The following is a 23957-nucleotide window of genomic DNA, read 5'->3' as shown; positions in this document are numbered from 1 at the left end:
TAAAACTTTCCTTTTAATGGATTTTTTGAAATCTAAAATTTCTCTTCTGCATTATCTTGTTACTTTTTTAATCAAAGTATTGTCATTTTTATCTATTTGAGGTTTCTGAATTATACAGCAAACTTTGTTGCTTTTAAATCTTGCTTTTAAAAGTTTTATCATCCGCACATTCATAGAAAACCTGGAAAAATAGCCAGGGGGAAAAAAATTAAATTGTGATCTCCAGGCCTGGAAAAACCATAGAAATTTGGGGTTGGTAAGATTTATTTTTATATTTTTTCTAATGTTCACAAAGGTTGTATTTGTTTAATAAAAAAATTGAGTAAAACAGTCATATTGTAATTTTTTTTTAAATATTTAAAATAACTTTTTTAATATATTTTAAAATGTAATTTATTCCTGCTTTGGCAAAGCTGAGTTTTCAGCAGCCTTTACTCCAGTCTTCGGTGTCACATGATCCTTCAGAAATCATTCTAATATGTTGATTTGCTGCTTAAAAGGAATATTTCTTAAAATTATCAATGTTGAAAACAGTTGCTGTTTAATATTTTTGCGGCAACTGTGATAATTTTTTCTTGATTCTTTGATGAATAGAAAGTTCAAAAGGACAGGATTTATTTGAAATAGAAATCTTTCAAAATTGCTTAAAATGATACATTTCTTTACTGCCAAGTTTGATCAGTTTAATGCAATCTTGCTAAATAAAAGTATTAAACTAAAAAACTTTTGAACGGTAGTGTACCTTTCCATATTCCCATTTTCTTTCATGTGGGAGTCATCATCTGTTGTGTTTACTGCTATGTGAAGATAAAGGCCAGTGTGTGACTGACCTCGGTAAACCCTTTGTGTGAAAGAAGCCCCTAAAATGCCTCTTAACCTCCACAGGCCACCCAGCATATCACCTGCATTTCTTTAACAATTACTTTCACAGAGTTTTATATGATTATATTTTCTGTGCTAATACAATGACTTTTCTGTCTCACCGCAGAGAGCATCATTAAAGACAAAGAGTTTGAGGTGATGATGCAGATCGACTGTGAAGTCATGGACACCAGGATACTCCACATCAAGTCGTCTACTATTCCACCCATCTTGCGGGTCAATCAGACAGACACAGACTCTTTCTATCACGCGGCTCCCAACAACAAGCAGCCTGCGGCCCCCGTCGGTGTCCTCGTGGGTTCTTCTTAGTCTCAGCTATCTATTTTATCAATCTTGTTTTGTTGTGAATTACATACCCATATTTTCACCATCATCTATTTTGTTACATAATAAGCGTTATGTTCTTTTTTGTGACTCTTATTCATGTGGTCAACCAGGATCTTGGTAATCAACTAAAAGAATCACCATGATATTCAACAATAGTCAAGAATTCCACTTGAAGGCACTTCTTCCAAATGCATCAAGTAAGCCATTCAATACTGATGAGCCGTTCAATACATATTACAATCTTTGTTCCAGGCTATTGATTTCACCAACAACTGGCATTTACATTTATGTACTTTATGCAAAGTGACATTGCATCAAGTTTGTTTGTGCTCTACCAGCTGAACTACAGGAGCATTCATTATCCAAATCTCCCAAACCAAAGTGCAATCCGGCTCCATTATTGAACACTTTTCTGTTGTATGTGGTAGTTGTCAGGGAGTTGTTTTTGTTTTTTGTTTGCATTGTGCTTGTTTTGTTTATTAAATTTGTTCAAATGAATATTTATGAAGGTTTGACAAGTGTATCAAGCTTGTTTGGTACACATTTAATGGTCATATTCAGCGACATATTCTTCAATACCACTATCCTCAAACAAACTGCATTGCCAGTGAGTTTTGTTTTTCTGTTTTTTTGTTTTTGTTTTGCTTTTGTGACATTGCTATTGAATAGAAAAGTATGAAGATGGATTATTTCCACGAGTCAGTGTAATTGAATTTCCGTTTAATTGTCCATTTGATGGATCTGATTCAGGACGATGCTGTAAATATATATCCAAAAATATGTTTTAAAGTATTTCGATAATACTTCTGCTTTACTTGGTCTTTGAAAGGTAATCATTTTAGACTAATTCTAATTGGAATAGCAGTTGGGGATCTTATGTAACATCTGTCTTCATATTTTTCTTAGTGGCTTAATTGCACTTTAAATGAGGTGTGCTTGACACAAATACAGTTGTTAACATAATACTGGCTGTTAATTTGAAGTTGTAGAAGAGACACAGATTATGAATGTTAATTTGTTCCTCATCCGTCCTTGTTCACTGTGTATCTGTCGCTATTATTCTAGCCTATTTAGACGTGCACTTGTTTCTTGACCTGTTTAGGATGCCGTAGTCAGTTATCATTCGAAAGCAATGTGATTATTAGCTTATTATTTCCAATCTGTCGTCACTTTCACTGAATAAAAAAAAACACAATTTGAATTTCAGTTTTTAAACTCAACTCAGGTGGAGCTTTGTTCTCAAAATGTGGATGATATATTAGTATTTACTGAGAATTTCACATTTTGTCCTTAGCATCGCAGTAGAACTGTTTCATTTATTTTTCAACAAATCCCTTTTTCCTCTCTGGCAGCATTTTTATTTTTTATATATTTAATTTCTGCATTTTTGCAAAGGATTTTTTGGTTTCACACAGTGATAGCGATGAAAGCTATTTTGTAACAATGCAAAGAAATAAACACTGGACTCAAGGTTGTGGGTGATTTATGTGCATCTTTTGTTTTTAGGACGCAGACAGAGTCTCATGTCAGTCTGAATTTGCTCTCTGAAATTGAAGGTTTGTGTAAATGTGGGGTCTGAGGCGCTGTAAAGTGCTGATTATAGGTCATTTCAAAGACGGGTAAACAGTGTTTTAGGGTTAAAGTATGCTGGATGTGTTTTGTTTGTCTAGATTTAGCTCTGTGGATCAAGGGGTTTACAGTGAAGCACTTTGCTCTTGTCCACAGTAAGTGACCAATAAGAAGATCTGTGCTGAGAACACACTTTCACTTGACATCTTTACTATGAAAAGAAAACCAGAGCCAAATGTCTTATTTCAACTCATTTTATTGCAGAGTCTGACAGAGATTTGAATTTCTTAAGTGCTAAAAGATTAAATGAAATTGCAATAAAATATGAATAAAAAAGAATACACTGATAAAATGTACCAAAAGTATTGATGACAAAAAATAACACTGAAAATGTGCCCAGAACCCTGTCTACTCTTGTTTTACTGAAACCATACAATTGCAAATGTTTTTACATTTGCAACTTCTTATCACATATGCAAGTGATAGTTTAAAAAAAACAGCTTTGAGATATGTTTATGAAAATACAAATTGTATTTTTTACATTCATCAATCTCATGTTTTAGCTTTTATATTACAGTATATACAATGTATTCTACTGGAATTAAGAATACAACTCCTCAAAACTTCTGCCAGCCTTATGAGAGGTATAGCTATAAACAAAGAGGTTCATTTTCATAGTGCAAAAGCAAGCAACAGAATCTAAAGAAGTGGGCAGGTGCAGCATTTGGGTGTTCAGAAATTCCATTAACGAAGTTGCTTTTCTTTGTTTTCTCCATAAATGTAACAATATGGGTCCGTTTTACACTTTGAAAACATAACAGCATATTAATAAGTACATTAAACTACATGAAGTTAAGAAAAGCTGAGTGAACTGATCCACAATCCACTTGAACACATTTACGGTTTCTTCTACTTTGTGCAAAGGACACACTTGCTCTGGTCTACAGTGGGTCTACATATGCAAACTGAATATTATAAGTGACCTGATTTCCATTATCCCAGGCGTACAACACCCTCTCTTTGGGGTTGTAATCAATCTGAGTGATGTAAGTATAGTTGTTGCTGAAAGGCAGGTGAGGGATCACCTGAGTGTTAGTGTGGGTGTCAAAGGCGTAGGACAAATTGGTGTCCTGCTGATTGCAGCTATCTGTTGCGTAAAGAACTCCACATACGATGAAGCAATTGCCGTAGCGATTGCGTCGAAGCCCGGTCCTCCATGTGGTTTCACGCTTCATGCTTAGATCATTGGGGTTCAGTCGGCTCAAGACGATCATTTCCTGCAAGAAGCCCTCGTCGTCCAGCGCTGGGTAGATCACCCAAAGTCCGCTTTCATCAACAGCCAGATCCATGTCCGAGTTTCCTCTCCATCTCCACGTGGACGCGTCGTCGTTATCAAACACCGCATCGTGCAGCATGGTCCAGGCAGCCACGTAACGCAACCGCAGGTCGTACTTAATAATGTCTCGAGAGAACGCACGGTTGTAGTAGAAAGCACCCTTGTAGACCACATGGCCGGTGCCGATCCAGTTATAAGGCAGCTTGTAGGAATTAGTTAAGCGACCTTGAATAAAAGTAAGAAAACAGAACCAGTCAAATTGCTTATTTATAATGTTTATCTGAAAAAAGAGCCATACCTTGTTTGAAGACATCCATGTTGCGGAATTCCAGAAGGTTGTTGCCATAGAAATAGTTTGTGACATAGATCTTGTCATCTTGAGCCAGTGGATCCTTCATCCAAGCGCCCTCATTACGACCGTATGTATTGTGTGTGATGGGCTCTGAGATTGTGGCCAAAGTGTCCTTACACATTCCTGCAAACAAAACCCAGAATTATGTTGGTTTTATTCATTTTTGTGACTAAAACTCCGTTTTAGTTTTAGATCATCATCAGTTTAAAGGGATAGTTCACCTAAAAATGAAAATTCTGTAATTTATTACTCAACCTAATGTCGTTCCAAACCCGTAAGACCTTTGTTCATATTCGGAACACAAATTAAGATATTTTTGATGAAATCACTGTTCCCAGACCATTTCAGGGTAGTAAGGATATCGGTAAAATAGTCAATGTGGCATCAGTGGTTCAACCATAATTTTACAAAGTTATGAGAATACTTTTTGTGTGCAAAGAAAACAAAAATAACGACTTTATTCAACAATTCTTCTCCAAATCGCGTATTCCACCATTATAGAGAGTACCAGGACGTATGCGCTTGCTGTCCTCTGCATGTAAACAAGACGCAGAGCATGCGTGTTCTACATCAGTAGCATCACGCCTGTTTGCATGCAGAGGTACCCTCAATAATGGCAGAAGATGAGATCTGGAAGAGAAGAATTGTTGAATAAAGTTGTTATTTTTGTTTTCTTTGCGCACAAAAAGTATTCACATGGCTTTGTAAAATTGCGATTGAACCCACTGATGCCACAATGACTATTATTATATATCTATTTAGGACTACTAATCATGTCCTAACTACGTTTCTGAGTCTGGGAACATTTCAGTTGTGTTGCTGTCTATGGAGGGTCAGAAAGCGCTTGGATTTCATCAAAAATATCTTAATTTGTGTTCCAAAGATGAATGAAGGTCTTACGGGTTTGGAACGACATGAGGGTAATTAATGACAGAATTGTCATTTTTTAGTGAACTATCCCTTTAAGTGATGGAAAACGTTTTGCTTTCATAAATTGGTACAACTATTTATGAGTGAATGAAAATAAAATTCTATTATTTTATTGTATTGTATTTATTAATATTTAATTATTTTCCTTCGTAATTGGTACAATTATTTAAAAAAAAAACATTTAGAAATTGAAAAGTACAATTGTAATTATAATAAATTAAATCTGTACTTCCAAAATAAGTAATTTTGTAAAAGTTTTGTATACATTTATGCACACACATATAATTTACATTTATTTGAACAATTATAATAATATTATAACAAATAAACAATAAAATTAATAAATTACAAAATAATAAAATAAATAATAACAAGGACATAAAGCTATACCTGGCTTCTTTTGAGGTCCCTCTACCATGCTCTCTTCAACCACAGTTTTTACAGCTTTCATTCTTTCCATTTCCTCTTCTACCACTACCTCTTCCTCTTCATCCCAGCGTATGCTATATTTACGTTTGCCAGGTTTGCTTGTGGTTGTAGTTGTTGTTGTGGTAGTTTTTGTAGTGGTCATCAAAGACGGCACTGAGGTTAATGTCTGTTTAGGAGTCATCTTGGGTAAGTGGGTAACTGAATCTCTCTTGCTTTCAATGACACGAGGTGACTTCACAATGGTGGTAGTAGCTCTCGTATGAGCAGTTGATCCCAGTGAGCTTTCTGTGACTGTTAAAGAGTGAGGAGTTGGTAATGGTGTTGTTCTCCTAAATGTGCTTTGAGTTAAATTCTCCATTGAAAGCACTGAAGCATTTTCTTTCAGATTTTCCTTGGTAACGATTCCATTTTCGGTCACGGGAGATACAGATGTTTTCTTTTCAACAGTCCTGTTGGTGGTGATTTCTGTCAGGGTTGGCTCTGCAGCCACCACTTTAGCAGCAGCTGCTGTGACTGACTCATTTGTTTTTATGTGTCCCAGATTGGATGAACTGACCAGCATGTTTTGAGCTTGTCTTACAGATGGAGTTGAGGGCTCCATGTTGCTTGCCTCCTTTTTTGTGACGATGGTTTGAGGTATAATATGTTTCTTGTGGATGGTGACCTTCAAATTATCCATCACAGCAGGTGTCGGTGTGGCTCTTTCATCTCCTGTAGAGTTGTCTGTGGTGAAACGACTGGTTTGAGTCCGAACGGGTATTGGTTCAGTAGGTGTTTTAATCAGCAAGGCAGAGTCCATGAGTCCAGTAAATGGAGTTTGAAGGCCATCTCCCACTTTTGAGACTTCACTCTTGGGTTTTGGTCGGACAGACCACGTCTTGATGACCGGCCTAAAGTGGCGAGCTTTGTGACGAAGGAGCTGCTCGTCGGCAAAGAGATCAATTGGGCTGTCACCACTGTGATTTTCATCTACTGAAATGAAGAACGAAAAAGGCCTTTCACAGCAATGCCATTGAAGAACCAATTTAGGTTCCCCAAAGAATCTTAGTGTAAAGAACATTTTGATAATCTAAAAAACTTTTTTTTTTCCCCAGTAGAAAAGTTCTATGGATGTTAAAGCTTATTCATGGAACCACAGTTACCAATAAAGAACTTTCATTTTTAAGAGTGTTTTTCCATCTCCGTCTGAGATCTTTAAATGTAGATGGTGTAATCAAAGTTATACTTACAGTTCTCCTCTGTGTCTGGCTCATCCACTGGGTCAGATTTATAGTATGTGATCCCCCTAACAATTATTTTTGGTTGCTTCTCCCTTCCTTGGCGCTCTTGTTCTTGCAAAGCTGCAACGGCCTTGTTTAGATCTGATCTGCTGTCCTTCAGAAGATCTCCCACAAACTTTTCCTCATATTTACTCTGTTAAGTACATCAGATGACACTGTGATACTGCAGCCTTTGAGATATTATGTGATAAAGAAAAACATCTGTCATCATTTACTCACCTTCACATTGTTCCAAACCCATAAGACCTGTCTTATTTTTCTGTCCCTTCATTGAAAGTCCAGGTAAACAAAACTTAGAAGATCCAAAAAGGTCATAAAGGCAATGTAAAAGTAATCTTTATGAATTGGTTTAATCCAAGTCTTGTGAAGAGATGAGATTGATTTATATGATGAATACATTTAATTTAGGTTATTTTTCCACATATAAAAATACATACAGTGCATCACATATATTAAAACGGAAACGTCTGTGTCACACGATAGAAATAACTTAATTGGTTCTCATGCGTGTACATTTGAGCTTCTGTGTTTACAATGTGATGTGCTCTATGTACATATTTATGTCAATTATTGTTTAAATGTAAAGAAAAAAGTCTAAAATCTGTTAATTATATAAATCAATCATATCTCTTCACTAAACTTGGATTAAACTGCTTGATTCATTCGTTTTACGATGCTTTTTGGATCTAAGTTGTGAGTACCTGGACTTTCAGTGGAGGGACAGAAATTTTTGAGATTTCATTAAAATATCTTAATTTGTGTTATGAAGATTAATCAAAGTCTTACGGGTTTGGAATGAAATAAGGGTGAGTAACTGCTGACAGAAATTCATTTTTTGGTGAACTATCCCTTTAACAGATTATTATATAGAGATCATCTGCTTTGGATCTTTGATAGCGGGATAAATTAGTGAGAGTTTCAAGTCACAACATGAGGTCACTTTTGACTCTGAGACAAGTAAATAAATAAACGCTCGCTGCAGGTGGGCCATTTCACTTCATGGCTTAACCAGAGCCATAGAGAGAGAGAGTTGCAACAACTCCGTTGACTCCAATGGACCGTTTTTTTACAGCAATGGCGGATCGTGGAGCCGCTCGATAGTTCCCGGAAGTTCGCGCTTATACTATTTTTGCTGGTGGGCTGTTATTTAATAGACTTGGATTTATTGCAAAGGATGCTGATGGACCTAAGTGAGAATGAAAAGTTTAAAATAGGTGAGCAGTTTTCATTTCAGAATTATGCTAGACTAAATTTCCAAAAATGTATTATATACCACTATTATTTTATAAAGTAATCACAGTAAACCTGTACATTATTACTGTATTTTATTCTTAAACGTCTTAGCTACTATAGAAGTACTGTGTTGAAGGAGCAGTGATGCCACAGGACGGAAATATGATGGAGCATCACTTAACCATTTCTCCTGTGTTTTTCTCCTTCTCTATCTTGCTCAGAACAAGAACCACCTGAAGACTCCCTGTAATGAGACATCACCCTCACAATGAGTCTCTTCATTGGGTTTGGCAAGTCTCTCCCTGTTCTTTGTGAAAAAGTGCCAGTTCCCAATTATGATTCCATCACATTTTGTTGGTGTAATCTATAGATTGCTCCTGTTGACTATATCCAGCCTCTCATGAAGACTTCAGATGACCCAACACTTGTGAAGAGATGATGCCAACCATTGAGAGGACTTCAGATGAAGCTGGCTCTGAATAAACATTCAAAACTGCAACATTTTCCTTGCATTGTAATGATCACATCATGTAACCATTGCTTTAATTTGTTCATTGTTTCTGCATACATGTTTCATTGTTACTGAATACATGACATTATTTATCTGCATGATTTGTATAGCCTAATTTTAGAACATTTCTACATTACTTTGACACCATTACATCTGTTATCAGAACTCTTATTTGTAATATAGAAACATAAATTTTCTGTAAAGCTGCTTTGAAACTATGTGAATAATAAAAAGTGCTATACAAATAAATTTATTTATTTAATTATATGCAGCTTATAGTTTATTATACATGTATAAATAGCTGTATTTAAGAGCATAACAAAAGTCAACATACATAAAATATGATTAAATGTGTAAAAATGTTTTAAGTTGTTATAAATTTGACTATACTACAAATATATTTTTATATATTAATAATTGAGGGGTGCATAAGAATCAAAAACATTAAACAAGATTCATTTTCACTCAATCTTAAAATATCTTCACTTATTTGGAATGCATTTTCTAAGAACAAACTTAATATTTACCATGAGATTAGTAATACGAAAATTAACATTTAGATGTGATTGCACTTGACTACAACATACAAGTTGTAAGAACACACACACATTCATATATATATATATATATATATATATATATATATATTCAGAGTCTGAAGTTACCTTGGTAAAAGACCACGATGTCGTTTAAATAACATGGACTTTTACAATGGTAACTTCAGCCTAAAATATGTTAACAAGGCAGCTAAGGATAGCTGACCAAATTAATCCTCAAATATTAGCGGATTTTATCTTTTAAAAACAACACTGATACAGCTACATATGCTACGTATACATTATTTTATAAATAATGCAAATAAATAATTATATTGTCTACTTATTACCAAAAATCGCAGTTCTTTCGCTCTAACTCAATGCATTCCGATTACCCGCTATGAACTTCCTGAAACTATTTGAGGTCTACGTCAATCACGTGACGATCGAGCCTTTTGAACTTCAGTTGTTGCAACTCTGTTTCTCAACGGCTCTGGGCTTAACATCATGTTTGGATTGTTCCATTGTTACGTATTAGACATGATACTTATGTATTGCAACATTTGTTTTAAATAGCACCTCCCACCTCTATGTGCTGAAAAGCAGCTGCCTCGTCATTCTGCTCACTCAGACTGGTCCTCTTCTCCTGCGGTTGTGGAGACAGAGTTGTAGGTGAAGATGTGGGCGGCTGTGGATTTGGAGATGTGCTCCTTGTGTTCGACTTCTCCTCGGTCTGGTTGTTTAAGACCATCTGTCAATAATAAACCGCATTAATAATATGTTTAGCATGTATAAGATAAGAAAGCAAACAAAAACACCACTTACTTTTTCTATAGTGTCCATGCGATCAAGAATCTTTGCGGTGACTGAGTGCAATTTCAATAGATCCATGCCATAGAAGGAACCCTCCAGCAATTCCAGAATAGTTGACAGCTGTAACGATGAAGTAAATTCCGTCATGGCAAGAGCTGGTTTTATTTAAGGGGTAGGAAATGTTATGCATTCATATCCTGCCAAATTTTGAACTTATTCTGGTCTATGAGCTCCAACTGCAGATGTTCTGGTCACCTTGATATTATCTTTCCCAGCCTGTTGCAACTTCTTCAAGCGGAAGTCACCCTCACAGGGGTTTAAAGCCGACGGAGGTGCAACGCATGCACATTTGCAGTGGGGTCCTGAGGTGATGGTCTCCACTGTGTAGAAATCCTGAGGCGTCGCGTGACCATCCCGAATCCGCTGGCACGCGCTCGCGCTCAGAGGTCTGACAACACATTTACAGCCACAGTCAGAGCCTTCCGAAAGCGCTTTCACTTTGTCATAATCACCCAGCAGCTACAAAGAAAAGAGCACGGATGCATTTTCCAGCCAGCCAGCTTTGTTGCATTGTTTGTATATTGATGTGCATTTTAATGTTCATTACTGCTTTCCAGTTACCAACGTTGTGAAGTCTAATAATTTGTTTCTGGTACATTTTGGAGTAACTTTCATTAATAACATTAATAAATTTAGCCTACTTACATTCAAACAGTATGTTTTAAAAGGCTTTTTTAAAATGTTTTATTTTAAGGTGCTGTTACATGTTACATGTACTTCCTATTATAATAACAACAATAAATTATGTATAATTGCATACAAGTAACCCTAAAACAAACCCTAATCCTAACCTTAACCATATAGTAAGTATATGTAGCTAGTTAATTGATATTACTCAGTACAATATATAATTACACTGTAACAAGGACAGCTTAAAATAAAGAGTTACACTTTATTTTGTTACAGTGTAACTATACATTTTAGTACTGAGTAATATCAATTTACAAAATTTACTATAGGATTAGGGTTTGGTTTAGGGTCATCGTATGTAATTTTGTGCTAATACTATAGTAATTAAATGTAACGTGTAACAAGGACACTTTAAAATATGGTGTTACCAAATAAAGTTTAACCAATGTTTCAAACCGTGAACAGAATTTTCTTAATCTTAAAGATTTTTTAAACAAAACACAATTTTCATAAAGTACGATCTCTCCAGCACCTGTTGCGTAACTTTCTCAGGAGCACGCAATGCCTGTTCGCGACCGTATATTTATGCTCTGAAATGTTTTGCTTTTCTTTGAAAACTTCTTCTAGGACTATATTAGAAAAATATATGTGTTGAATCAAATTTTATAGGCTATACATAGCCTATTTGAATTTAATTCAGAAACGCATTATGTTAAGCATTATGCAGAGACTGTCAATAAATTATTAATGAAAGTTATCATGAAGTGTTACAAATAAAGAAGCTGCACAGTTATAATCGTATCGAGCGCTGGTGAAGAGATTCTTACCTGACTTAATATGTTTTCTTGATTATTTCTTTCAACTTGTAAAGTGTCATTCTGTTCATTCGTGTTCTCCAGAAGTCGCTGGTGTGATTTCGGAGCGGCTGAAGTGAGAGCAAATGCCACGAGCAATAAAACGCACCAGATTCCCATCGCATTCATCGTGTGATATAATCCCGCAAAACATATGCCACTGTAGATTGTATTTGCAGATCGGGCTTTTTCTTCTTCAAAAACGATAAACCATCAAACAGATCTCCATTTGCACTGCCCTCCAGGTTAAATAACTGAAACGTGATGAGGTTTTGCGAAAGTCCAGAAGAGGTCCAGATGAGGGCAGGTGCCTGGTCCTCAGCGTGAAACTGGTTTGAGAAGAAGCAGGAGTGACGTGACATTTGAGCTGAAAAGAGGGGGCTGGATGGAGAGACGCACGGAGCGCGCTGAATGTTGCGCGCACGCATCCACAGCCGCAAATGCCCACAATATCACACAATATAAAATGACTTTTATTTTTAGTCATAACTATAGACTATAAACTTTTTTCTTTTTTTTTTTGGAAAAAGAAAGCAAGAAAATCAACATATACCTGTCATATAAATGATTCATAGTAAACTTAATTTTTTAACTTTATGTGAACTTTATTTAAATTCTAGATTATTTATGTAGAATTTCTTAAATGTGTTTGTTGCCTAATAAAAACATTTACATTGATAATATGGAGCTCACCTGTACAGTGACATCATGCACGCAGCTGCTATGGGGAATTTTGCATTTGGACATAAAAATGACCAAACAACCCCCAAATATGATTATTTTTTTCAATTCGTTTTAGTAAATATTTCTGCAAGAAGTGTGAATCAAATGATTTAGAGTTGAATGCGTGCATAGGGTTAACTTTTTCTGTTCCTAAAAGTGTAGCTTAATCAGAAGATTATGCATTGCATTTGAAGTGTTACAGCGCCACCTAGTGTGTGTTAAGACACAGAAGAATACAAATACGCAGTGCAAGTTCTTTTTCCTATCTGCAAGTGCCAGGAGTTACACTAACATTATTAACCAATAGTGGTCAGTGTTGCTCCATATTATTGTTGTTACTGCGAGACATAGAAACAACCCACTCTCTGGAGCCCTTAGTGGTCAAGTTTTCTCTTTTTACTTCCAGAACTGGTGGTAGTAAATGAAGTAGGCTATAGTGTGACTGATATTTCACTAAAACAATAACTGAACAAGTAACACCATGTCACTTAAACAATTAAAGAAAAAGAAAACTGTGTTCACATTAACCAAATGAACCAAACTGTTACAACAAAAAGCTCCAAAGTATGAAAATTATATAAATAAAGACAAGAACAATAATAGTAGTTATAATATTATTTTTACATCAACATTTAATTCAATGTCTTCAATTACAATTTATTTATTTTTTTTTACAAATTATCAAAGCATGTCCCACAGAAGTGCAAATTTGTATATTTATAAGCATACTAATAATATTTAGCATTATTATACATTATGAACTCTATTTATAATATTTAGGTAAATAAATCTGAAGGTCACAAAACAATTTATCAAACGACACCAACTGGTTCTCACGCAACCCAGTGAGTCAAAATGAGTACTGTACCTTTAAGTCACAATGTTTTTATATTATACACGGGGACATATTAATACAAGGGGATTCCAGCAGTGGCTAACAACGGAGGTTCACCAAAGATGAGCAAATAAAAGTAAAGCTCCTCCACAGCGTATGACCAAAGGCATTATCGAGCGGTAACAGGACTGCTGGGATTCGACGTTAAGATGAAGAAGAACAAGAAGTTTAAGTTCAGAGTTGATTTCGTCAAGGGAGTTGTGTTCTGTAAAGTCCTCCTGCTTGACGGCGGATTCTCGGAGGAGTCATCGCGGTAAGGAGGCTTGAGATGTGGAGGGATGTAGATGGTTTATTATGGCTTGGGTGATACTGGGCTGTTTTTTTCTTGCTTTTTAATAAAGCTGAACCAAAACAACACGTCAAAGCAAAGTGCGCGTACATAGAGCTGCGGGATGAAATGGTATTTTGATTATTTCAAATCAAGTCAAAAGGAGACTTTTCATTTTATGTGACATGTCAAGTTATAAGGTGTTTACTCAAAATTAATTCATTTCATAATAATATCTAGGCAAATTGAAACCTCAGCTAAACTTAAGGTGTCAAAAACCTTGAAAAAGCTATTTGAATATCAGAATATCATATTTTAAGAAAGTTTAGACCTTCATAGCGTAAAAATAGTACACCATGCATGCCCTACACAACTTAATTTTTTACTTAAGAGCTTTAGAAAGCTGACATGTCATCTGTGTAAATGATTAGTAATTATAGTACAAACCCGATTCCAAAAAAGTTGGGACACTGTACAAATTGCGAATAAAAACAGAATGCAATGATGTGGAAGTTTACAATTTCAATATTTTATTCAGAATACAACATAGATGACATATCAAATGTTTAAACTCAGAAAATGTATCATTTTAAGGGAAAAATAAGTTTATTTTAAATTTCATGGCATCAACACATCTAAAAAAAGTTGGGACAAGGCCATGTTTACCACTGTGTGGCATCCCCTCTTCTTTTTATAACAGTCTGCAAACGTCTGGGGGCTGAGGAGACAAGTTGCTCAAGTTTAGGAATAGGAATGTTGTCCCATTCTTGTCTAATACAGGCTTCTAGTTGCTCAACTGTCTTAGATCTTCTTTGTCGCATCTTCCTCTTTATGATGCGCCAAATGTTTTCTATGGGTGAAAGATCTGGACTGCAGGCTGGCCATTTCAGTACCCAGATCCTCCTTCTACGCAGCCATGATGTTGTAATTGATGCAGTATGTGGTCTGGCATTGTCATGTTGGAAAATGCAAGGTCTTCCCTGAAAGAGACAACGTCTGGATGGGAGCATATGTTGTTCTAGAACTTGGATATACCTTTCAGCATTTTTCAGCATTGATGGTGCCTTTCCAGATGTGTAAGCTGCCTATGCCACACGCACTCATGCAACCCCATACCATCAGAGATGCAGGCTTCTGAACTGAGCGCTGATAACAACTTGGGTTGTCCTTGTCCTCTTTAGTCCGGATGACATGGCATCCCAATTTTCCAAAAAGAACTTCAAATTTTGATTCGTCTGACCACAGAACAGTTTTCCACTTTGCCACAGTCCATTTTAAATAAGCCTTGGCCCAGAGAAAACGCCTGCGCTTCTGGATCATGTTTAGATATGGCTTCTTTTTTGACCTATAGAGTTTTAGCCGGCAACGGCGAATGGCACGGTGGATTGTGTTCACCGATAATGTTTTCTGGAAGTATTCCTGAGCCCATGTTGTGATTTCCATTACAGTAGCATTCCTGTATGTGATGTAGTGCCGTCTTAAGGGCCCGAAGATCACGGGCATCCAGTATGGTTTTCCGGCCTTGACCCTTACGCACAGAGATTGTTCCAGATTCTCTGAATCTTTGGATGATATTATGCACTGTAGATGATGATAACTTCAAACTCTTTGCAATTTTTCTCTGAGAAACTCCTTTCTGATATTGCTCCACTATTTTTCGCCGCAGCATTGGGGGAATTGGTGATCCTCTTGCCATGTTGACTTCTGAGAGACACTGCCACTCTGAGAGGCTCTTTTTATAGCCAATCATGTTGCCAATTGACCTAATAATTTGCAAATTGGTCCTCCAGCAGTTTCCTTATATGTACATTTAACTTTTCCGGCCTCTTATTGCTACCTGTCCCAACTTTTTTGAAATGTGTAGCTCTCATGAAATCCAAATTGAGCCAATATTTGGCATGACATTTCAAAATGTCTCACTTTCAATATTTGATATGTTATCTATATTCTATTGTGAATAAAATATAAGTTTATGAGATTTGTAAATTATTGCATTCCTTTTTTATTCGTAATTTGTACAGTGTCCCAACTTTTTTGGAATCGGGTTTGTATATCAGAGGGCATGATCATAAAAGCATAATCATAAGTGGATTGCTATCAAAATTTGTCAGTGTGTAGATGAAGATGTCATTGACGTTGATTATTACAGATTATTATTTTCTTTTATGATGCCATTAGAGGTGCAAATGTGACAGTCAGTTGCTGGACCTTCCAAAATTATTCTACATTTATTTATGCATTTGGCAGATGCTTTTATCCAAAGCGAGTTACATAGCATTCAGGGTATTTATCAGTTCATGCATCCCTGAGAATGCATAAGCAAGTAGCTTATTCATCCAAACCACAGCATCTTAGAAGATCAAGCTTGGGTTTGCATGAGTGCTTCTCTTTTCCGTTATGCAGTTTGCAGGGAGTGTCTGAGGTTCGTGAGTTTATTCTCCATCCACACTTGAGTTTGCCTCCATCTGCCTGTGGTGATCCTTTTGAAGAACTCCTGTTTCATTGCAGACATCCTGTGGGAGAACCTAAGGAAAGAGCACACTGAACCAAAGCTCTCCTGCTCTCTCTCGCTCAGCTGACTTTGCCATGGCAACGGCATATATTCCAAATACGGAAATCAGACCAGTGACTTGTCATGGTTCTTTATTACAATATTAAGCCTGTTGCACATTTTGGCATAAGCATTGGTTTAACAGTTCGTTATTCCAGCGAGAGCAGTGATGCTAATGGCTCTAGCACATGCATGCTGCATTAATTGTCTGATGGACCAATGAAAAAAAAGTACTTTGCCATTTTTCCAGGAAGATAATGAGTGCAAATATGGTAGATTGTTTTCATTTGTGCTAGTAATGCATACCATTAGCATCTAATGCTGCTGAATTCATTATGTCCTTTTGTGTGTTCACATCATTAGTGCTTTGTAGGGAAGGTATTGCTGAATTGTTCCAGTAAGCCAGTGGAGTTTATTAGATCCGAGAGTCAGAGGCTAAACATTATTCATTATGAGAGAGCTAGAAAGCAAAAGTCTGAATTTGACCTGCGGTGCAGTTATTACGAAGATGGAGGTCTCCTGTATCGATCGGAGCTCTGGCCTTGCTCGGGTTGTATGTCTGAATTATGAGTCTGCAGCTTTTCGTTTATAGTCTCACTGCCAGTAATTTGCCTATAATCATATTGGTAAGGAAAGGAGTCATATTACCTGGCATTATCATGTCCTCCTTTTATTATAATTTGCAGTGCCACCTTTGTGTTGGTGAGAAGAAGCAGCAAAGCAGGACTGATAATGGAGCACTAAGGAGAAACAATTCAAATGCACATCGCAGTGTAATATGATTTGATTTTAATTTGATTAACAGCTTGACCTTCCTTGAAATGACTTTCCTTTATAGCAGACATCACTGTGTGAGCCATTGGTTAGTGTTAACCAGCAGCCAAACTGTTTTGACTTTATTTTTTTGGCTACTGTTGCAGATTCTAAAATGACAATTTAAAAATGTGATATTATAAGTAGTCAAAATTCAGTTTAATTTACATGTGATTAAGCATACCATTCAAGATATTAATATCAAGTTCCATCCTACAATTTGTGTTATCCTGTTTACGCTGTCTCATTACGGAAGTAAAATGGCTTTCGACATGCGTTTCACATTGATTTTAATCTTTGTTTCTTGTCAGTGGGTATTTTTTCATTATATGCATGGCAAGAGCTTAATTTAAGTGAAAAGCAGGTTGTTTACAGTGAGTCAGTAAAGTTTTTTTAGTGCTTTATACCAGTCTAAAACACTTTAAGTCCTCTGAGGTCTTTATTAACACAGCAGGTTTCTATTCCCTTTGCCCATCTATCGAAAATAAAAAAGTGAGCGTTAAAACCTTTGCAATTCAGCTGAACAAGCTTTTGTTTGTATCATTGTGTTGTTAGCATGAAAGAAACTCTCTCACGCTGTTTATTTCCTTAGAAATGTTTAGTGGAAGGAAAGTAGTTTTTGGTTAGTAGGAGAAATATGCTAGCATTGTTTGGAGAAGTCATTGGCCTCTGCTGCTATGGTGACAGAGTCAGAGTTGAAGATTTCATCCAGCTGTGGTTCATTCTGGTTCATGCATTAGAAGCTGTTTTTTCACCCAATGATTCACTCGGCAGGCCTTATGGTAGGGAATCTCCCCAGCTGGATGGGAGGTGCCCGATTATGTGTTGTTTTGGCTGTGTTTCCCGAAGACATCATTGTGGACCATTAGGAGATGACAGAATATAAGGAGAGTTTATGTAAGGACAAGTGTATGAGCTGTGCATGGGGTTTTTTCCTTACAAAATATAAATGATGCATCAAATGCAAATTTATTTCTTCATAATAGGATAGGATAATCTGCGGACTATGTGTGCTGTATTAATAAATAAATTTTTCATTTAATTAATATGCATGTATTTGTCAATAAATACATCAATGTCCATTTGAAGAATTTAAGTTACATGTTATTTATTTATTGACATCTTTTATGGTTATTTATTGTAATATTGATTTACATTTTCAGGGCTATATTAAGTAGCATAGCTGTTTTCAACATTGACAATAATAATAAGAAAAGTGTCAGCATGTTTAAATGATTTCTGAAGAGACTGGAGTAATGGCTGCTTAATATTCAGCTTTATCATCGCATCAATAAGTTACATTTTAAAATATGATTACAATTTCACAATATTGGTTTTATTGTATTTTTGATCAAATAAATGTAGCTTTGGTAAGCATTAGAGACTTCTTTCAAAAACATTCACAATCCCAAACCTTCGAACATTAGTGAATATATGCTTTTAGTGAAATATTTATTAATATGATACACTTCCTCCACCAAAGCATTGATATTTTATTAAGTTCTTAAAAGGGCACAACCTTGCATTCGCAACATGCAATCTTTGTGTTAGCCACGTCTTTTGACTGTAACAGGGACAAACGCTTTATTCTGAAATTGACATGCTTGCAGTGTTGTGTTCACTGTTTTAGATGTGTATAATAGCATCACAATTTCCCTGAAGTTCCATTTTATAGACTTCTATCTCTTCAAAAGCCCTTTGGGCCTCGCTCGTCTGCCCTGTCTGCAAACATCTGTCTAATTAGGAAGCAGAACACCTGCAAAGGGAGGTCCATTTTCAGATGGGAAATGAATTCACTTTCTTGTTGTCAGTATGGCCTTCTGACTCCAGGCTCTAATTTATCACAGAATGTGAGTCAGACTCTTTTAATGCAGTCGACTTGAAGTGAATATTAAAACTCGCTATGAGGTTGGATTGTGTGACTCAATCTGTTGTGAAATCGTTTCATTTCAGAAGGAGCAATGCTGCTGGAACTGTTGGAACTGTTCACCCCTGTTGGATTTTGCAAATGCAGATCAGATGGGGTGAGACTCGAGAGAGAGTTCACACTGTTTTGGATGAGTGGATATTCTTTATAGTGATACCTTGCATTAACAACCCAGTGTATGTTTGCATTTCACAGGGAGACGGTCCAGGCAAACTGTGTACGCTGGAGAAAAAGATTCTCCTTCCCCTGTAAAATGAGCGCTAATGCTGGAACCGGAGTCCTTGACCCCTGTGTGTGTCGAGTTTCATTCAGAAAGGTACAAACGCACTCGTGCACTCTTTCTGGTTTGCAATAAAGAGTTTGGAGTTAAAATACTCAGAATGATTTAATTGTTTTTTATGTAACAGGAACTGAAATGTGGAAAACCTTATGCAAAGGTACTTTCTTCTACTTTTTTGAATGAAACATTCCAAAACTATTCAATTTGTTTGTGTGTAGTTGACAAAAAGCAAAGCGTGACATTCTTTAAGCCATCTGAAACTATTTTAAAAAGCATTTATTAATTCTTTTGTAATTATTATACATGTGGTTTTTATAACATGATGTTAATTGAGAGACTGTGGAAAATTTTAAAAGATTAAAATGCTAGTCACTATGCAGGACTATTTAAATAACAAAAAAAGACAAAAGATCCTAAATTGTGATTTTGTTTTTAAAAAATGGTGAAAAAAGCTAAACTAAAATATTATAATAATATTTCCATGTACATTCATGTTTGTTTTAAGCAAAAATCTTCATCTTGCAAAAAATTTAATTAAAATAGATACTAAATTGACCTTTCATGAATAGAAACTAACACAGAGCATTGGTAATTCATCAAGTAGACTATAGGAGGATTATAAAATATTGATAGAAACGGAACCGCTGAAAATAGATCACTCTGGAACTCTGTGTTTGTATGTGATTCTGTTTGTGTATGAGTATTACATTTCTGTTCATAAAAGCATTAAAATGATTAATTAATCATCTTATTTATTTATTATCATTATTGTTATTATATAAAGCATCAGAGCCTTTTATTTTAAAATTATTTTTCTACTGGCAAAAATATTTTTTTCTTCCTGAATGTGTGCTGCTTTGGCTCTCTGTACAGCTGAGTTTTGCTGATCTCAACCTGGCGGAGTTTGCAGGATCGGGTAGTTCCACACGCAGGTGTCTGCTGGAGGGTTATGACACCAAGAACACAAAACTGAAGACAAAAACCTGCTAAAAACATTTGTGTGGGTTGGAGTGTGGGGCGCGTATGGAGTTCGGGGATTCTGGGGGCTGCTTTTGGACCACCGTCTGTGGGTGGAGGCATATGCTTTAGTTCTTTAATTCAGCATTTTCAGTCTGTTCATTGATTGTGTGTTCTCCATGTATTAGGCCTCCATCCACCACAACGGTAATAGGCATTCAGGGTGATGCAGAGAGCCTGCTGGAAGACAGGAAAGGAGGAGACACAGAAACCTTTTCTGAGTCTCTCAGGTAAACCTCACACTGGTCAGTGTTCTGCATCCAGTCTTGTAGCAAAGACCAGGACTGTATGTTTGATTTGATGCCGCTGAACTAACGGGAGCTTGAAAGAGTGCTCTCTCTTCCCCCACTCTCTCTTTTATCCTTTCTTTGCCCTCATACATGCTGCGTGCCTTTTCTGTCCAGAGCCTGGCGAAAGCATCAGTCTTTAATGTATAATTTAGCTGTATGCAGCTCTTAACTTTCATATTCATTCAGTATGACTAACTGCTTATGATGTAGAGCATGCGTACAATTCATAAAATATGATTAGCTTACTAGTCTCAGCTTCTGTAGTGATTTTTATTTGCGATAATTGAACAATATTAAAGGTATATTAATATTCATATTAGGTCATTTAATCTGAAATATTATTATTTTTCAGTTTTAATTGTATAATTAATCATTTGTATAATTATAATTAATTTTAGTTTAAGATTTAGTCATTTTGTTACGTGATTTTTGTCATTTTTTATATATATATTTAGTAATTCAAGTACTTCAGCTTGAATTTATTTAATTTCAGTTAGTGGCAAAGGCAACATTTCAGTTTTTTGATGCTAACATACTTAAAATTTACATTCTTTTTCACGAGACCAAAATGAATAACGACCAAAAATTGTTAGCAAAATTATTAATCTTTTATATGTAAATTTTTAGACAAATCTGTTGATTGAAAGATGTGATGTAAATGGAAGGCTAATTTAAAAATGTCATGCCCTAACGTCCTGTTTTAACAGCACAGGGAATAAAACTGTGTGCTTGTCAAGCAAGTTTTAAGGGTTACAATCATCAAAAAGCTTTTGTAACCAATTCAACACCTTTGTGAAAATTTTAAATTTTGCTGTCAGATTCCACATTGCCAGCTATGAGCATCATTCATATTGATATCCATAATACAGTTCTCTTTTTGTAAGGACTAAAGGTTAAAGTCACAACAAAGATTAAATATATTTGTATTCAATAAAACATTTATTGAAAAACGAGCTACTGAGCTACACTTGGCGATTATATATCTTATTTGTCTGATCAGTGTCTGGTTGACATGATCCTAAACCACTCTAATTGTATTGGACTTGAAATGCATATATTTGTTTTCTAATCAACAGTCCTAATTTAAATAGTCAAATCATATTAAATGCCTGAATACTCTAATGGACGAAAGCATGGCTACATTAGATATACATTATAATGTATTTTAAGGTTGGAAATAGAAGAGGAACAGGTTTGATTGGTGTTCAATCCCATAAAGTGCTAAAGCAGGTTTAATTAAGATTGAACTGAATCCCTTATGTCCACAGAGACATCAGGGAAGTGTGGCTCTCTGCCTGATGAGCTCGGGCTGTGTGGACACTCTCGAACGTCTAGTTACGCTAGTCAGCAATCCAAAGTATCAGGTAGGCTTTCCCTTTCCACTGTTTTCTCTCTGATCACTTAATTGTGAGTCAATGTGATTCTGTTGTCTTGCTGGACTTGAATGCATGCCTGATTAATGTGTCTGTAACCCTGGCTGTAACATTATCAGCCGTGTCTCTGTGCCAGAGCACATCTCTGTGTGTGTGTCCTATTAGTTTTCATATTATTTTTAGATGACCTAGCGACAGGTTCTCATTAGAAATGGGACCAATTTGGTTTTTGTATCCCCAGAGAAGAGTCGTGACTTTGTGCATGCAGAATGGAGGCGATATCTATTTCAAGTGTGTGTGTGTGTGTGTGTGTTTCAGAGGAAGGTCTGCGTTTGTTTGTGGGTCCTGGTGGGAGCACAGCACTTGGTAGCCATCACCTTCCTGCCAGGTGAGGAATAGTTCAGCCAAAAATGAAAATGCTGTCATCATTTACTCACTAAAATGTCATTCCATACCCATATGACTGACTTGGAGCACAAAAGGAGATGTTTAGTAGAACATCCAAGCTGCTCTTTTCCATGTAATGAAAGTGAATGGGGGACTGAGTCTGTCAAGCTTTGAAATATTACCAGAAGGCACCATAAATATATTTGTGTTTCAAAAGCCATACAATAGCCTGTATGATGAAGACATATTGAGCTTTTCTTACTGCATTTCATATAAGTCAGACAAAACGGTTTGGAATGACATGAGGGTGAGAAAATAATGACTATTTTAACATTTGGGTTACTGTCTCTTTAAATAACAGCAAAATAAACAGTGGTATTTCCCTATGCTCTATAAAAATGTAAATCGGTGCATTAACCGGTTGTATGTAAATGCTGATTTCTTCTGTTTTCAGGGTTGGAGCTGGTGCCTACGAACAGGTGGTGATCAAACGCTAGAGTTGGGAGATGCCAGAAGTAGTGTCAAAAACCAAAGTCTGTTTCGTGGGAGGAGAAAGGGACAAAGAGATTCAGACATGTTGGTCTCCTCTCACATTAGTACGGAAGTTCTAAGCGGCCATGCATTATTATAATTTTTCTGTCTTGTTTTCTCGTGACATAACGAGTTGTTTTGTCGTTATCGCGACTTAATTTTCTCGTGATCTCGACATAACGAAAGTGGTTGATCTCAACGTAAAAACCGTTTTCTCACGACGTAATTGTAGCTATCGTGAGAAAATCAGGGTCGCTATATTGTCTTCGACGATAAAGTTGCAGACCCGACAGCCTCCTTCTCAAGTGTCGAACACTTATGTGTAAGTCGTCAATCACTGACAGACACAAATCTATTTCAGTTTGAGTGAGTCCCTGATCAAAGTAAAAGCGAATACGATCATCCATGATGCTGCTTCTATAGCATTTTCTCATGCCGAATACACAGAGAAAATTAAGTCGTGATAACGACAAAACAACTTTCGTTATGTCGAGATCACGACAAAATTAAGTCGTGATCACGAGAAAACAAGACAGAAAAATTATAATAATGCATGGCCGCAAGACAGAAAAATTATAATAATGCATGGCCGCTTAGAACTACCGTACATTAGGGCCCGGTTTCACAGACAGTGTTTAGACTAAAACAGGATTAGGCTATAGTTCAATTAGGACATTTCATTAATTTTTATGAACGCACTTCATAAAAAAACATTGCTGGTGTGCATCTTGAGACAAAACAAAGGAACTGATTTATTTTAAGATCAGTCAGTGCAAGTTTCTTTCAGTTGAAACAGCTCAGATTTACATTTTAGTCTAGGATTAGGCTTAAACCTGGTCTGTGAAACCGGGGGTAGGAGTGTTTGTCACAAACCTGTTTCATCGTTTCGATGGAATGGTGTCCTCTGCTGGCTACATAAAGAACTGACAGCTCCTCTGTTTAAGGCTGCCAATATAGGTGTCTTGTGTTTTACTGTGAGGTAAAGTTTGTCTCCTATTAAGTCCGCATTGAAAATCAAAGAGCTTTTTTTCTCTATTTTCCTTGCTGATTTTTTACAAAAAAAAAAAAAAAATATATATATATCATATTGTTATTTTAGTTTGTAAGATCTCTCTTTACTTTTACCCGTTTACATGTTTGTGAGCCATTTTAGGGGTCTG

The 23957-nt window shown here is 36.2% G+C and overlaps 2 protein-coding genes and 1 pseudogene across 5 annotated transcripts in view; 2 read left to right on the top strand and 1 right to left on the bottom strand.

Moving 5' to 3' along the window:
- Positions 1–3170, top strand: part of LOC306880206 (cyclic AMP-dependent transcription factor ATF-6 alpha-like) — a 41314-nt gene extending 38144 nt beyond the window's left edge. The window contains exons 16-17 of one of the 3 annotated variants that reach the window (XM_079433567.1): positions 989–1176; positions 1320–2684. In XM_079433567.1, coding sequence (XP_079289693.1) covers positions 989–1176; positions 1320–1352 — 221 coding nt within the window. In that variant the 3' untranslated portion in view covers positions 1353–2684. Of the gene's footprint in view, positions 1–988 lie in introns of all 3 variants that reach the window. The other 2 variants (XM_079433569.1, XM_079433568.1) reach the window with 2 other exon arrangements.
- LOC306880205 (olfactomedin-like protein 2B) lies at positions 3025–12073 on the bottom strand. The gene is made up of 8 exons (XM_079433566.1): positions 11716–12073; positions 10454–10717; positions 10211–10318; positions 9972–10136; positions 7055–7238; positions 5787–6797; positions 4413–4589; positions 3025–4339 (listed from the first exon to the last, which is right to left on the bottom strand). The coding sequence occupies exons 1-8, from the start codon at positions 11869–11871 to the stop codon at positions 3720–3722; spliced, it is 2685 nt and encodes an 894-aa protein (XP_079289692.1). The 5' UTR covers positions 11872–12073; the 3' UTR covers positions 3025–3719.
- Positions 12074–13509: 1436 nt separating this feature from the next.
- Positions 13510–22833, top strand: LOC306880374 (EEIG family member 2-like; annotated as a pseudogene). Its single transcript, XR_013785887.1, has 8 exons — positions 13510–13613; positions 19115–19235; positions 19327–19356; positions 20073–20197; positions 20310–20446; positions 21775–21870; positions 22198–22267; positions 22721–22833. The product of XR_013785887.1 is annotated as an EEIG family member 2-like (transcript).
- The last annotated feature ends 1124 nt before the right edge of the window (positions 22834–23957 follow it).

Source organism: Barbus barbus, assembly GCF_936440315.1.
Source record: "Barbus barbus genome assembly, chromosome: 14".
Lineage (NCBI taxonomy): Eukaryota > Metazoa > Chordata > Actinopteri > Cypriniformes > Cyprinidae > Barbus > Barbus barbus.
Note: the sequence above shows the minus strand (reverse complement) of the source record. Positions and strands in the feature narration are given on the sequence as shown.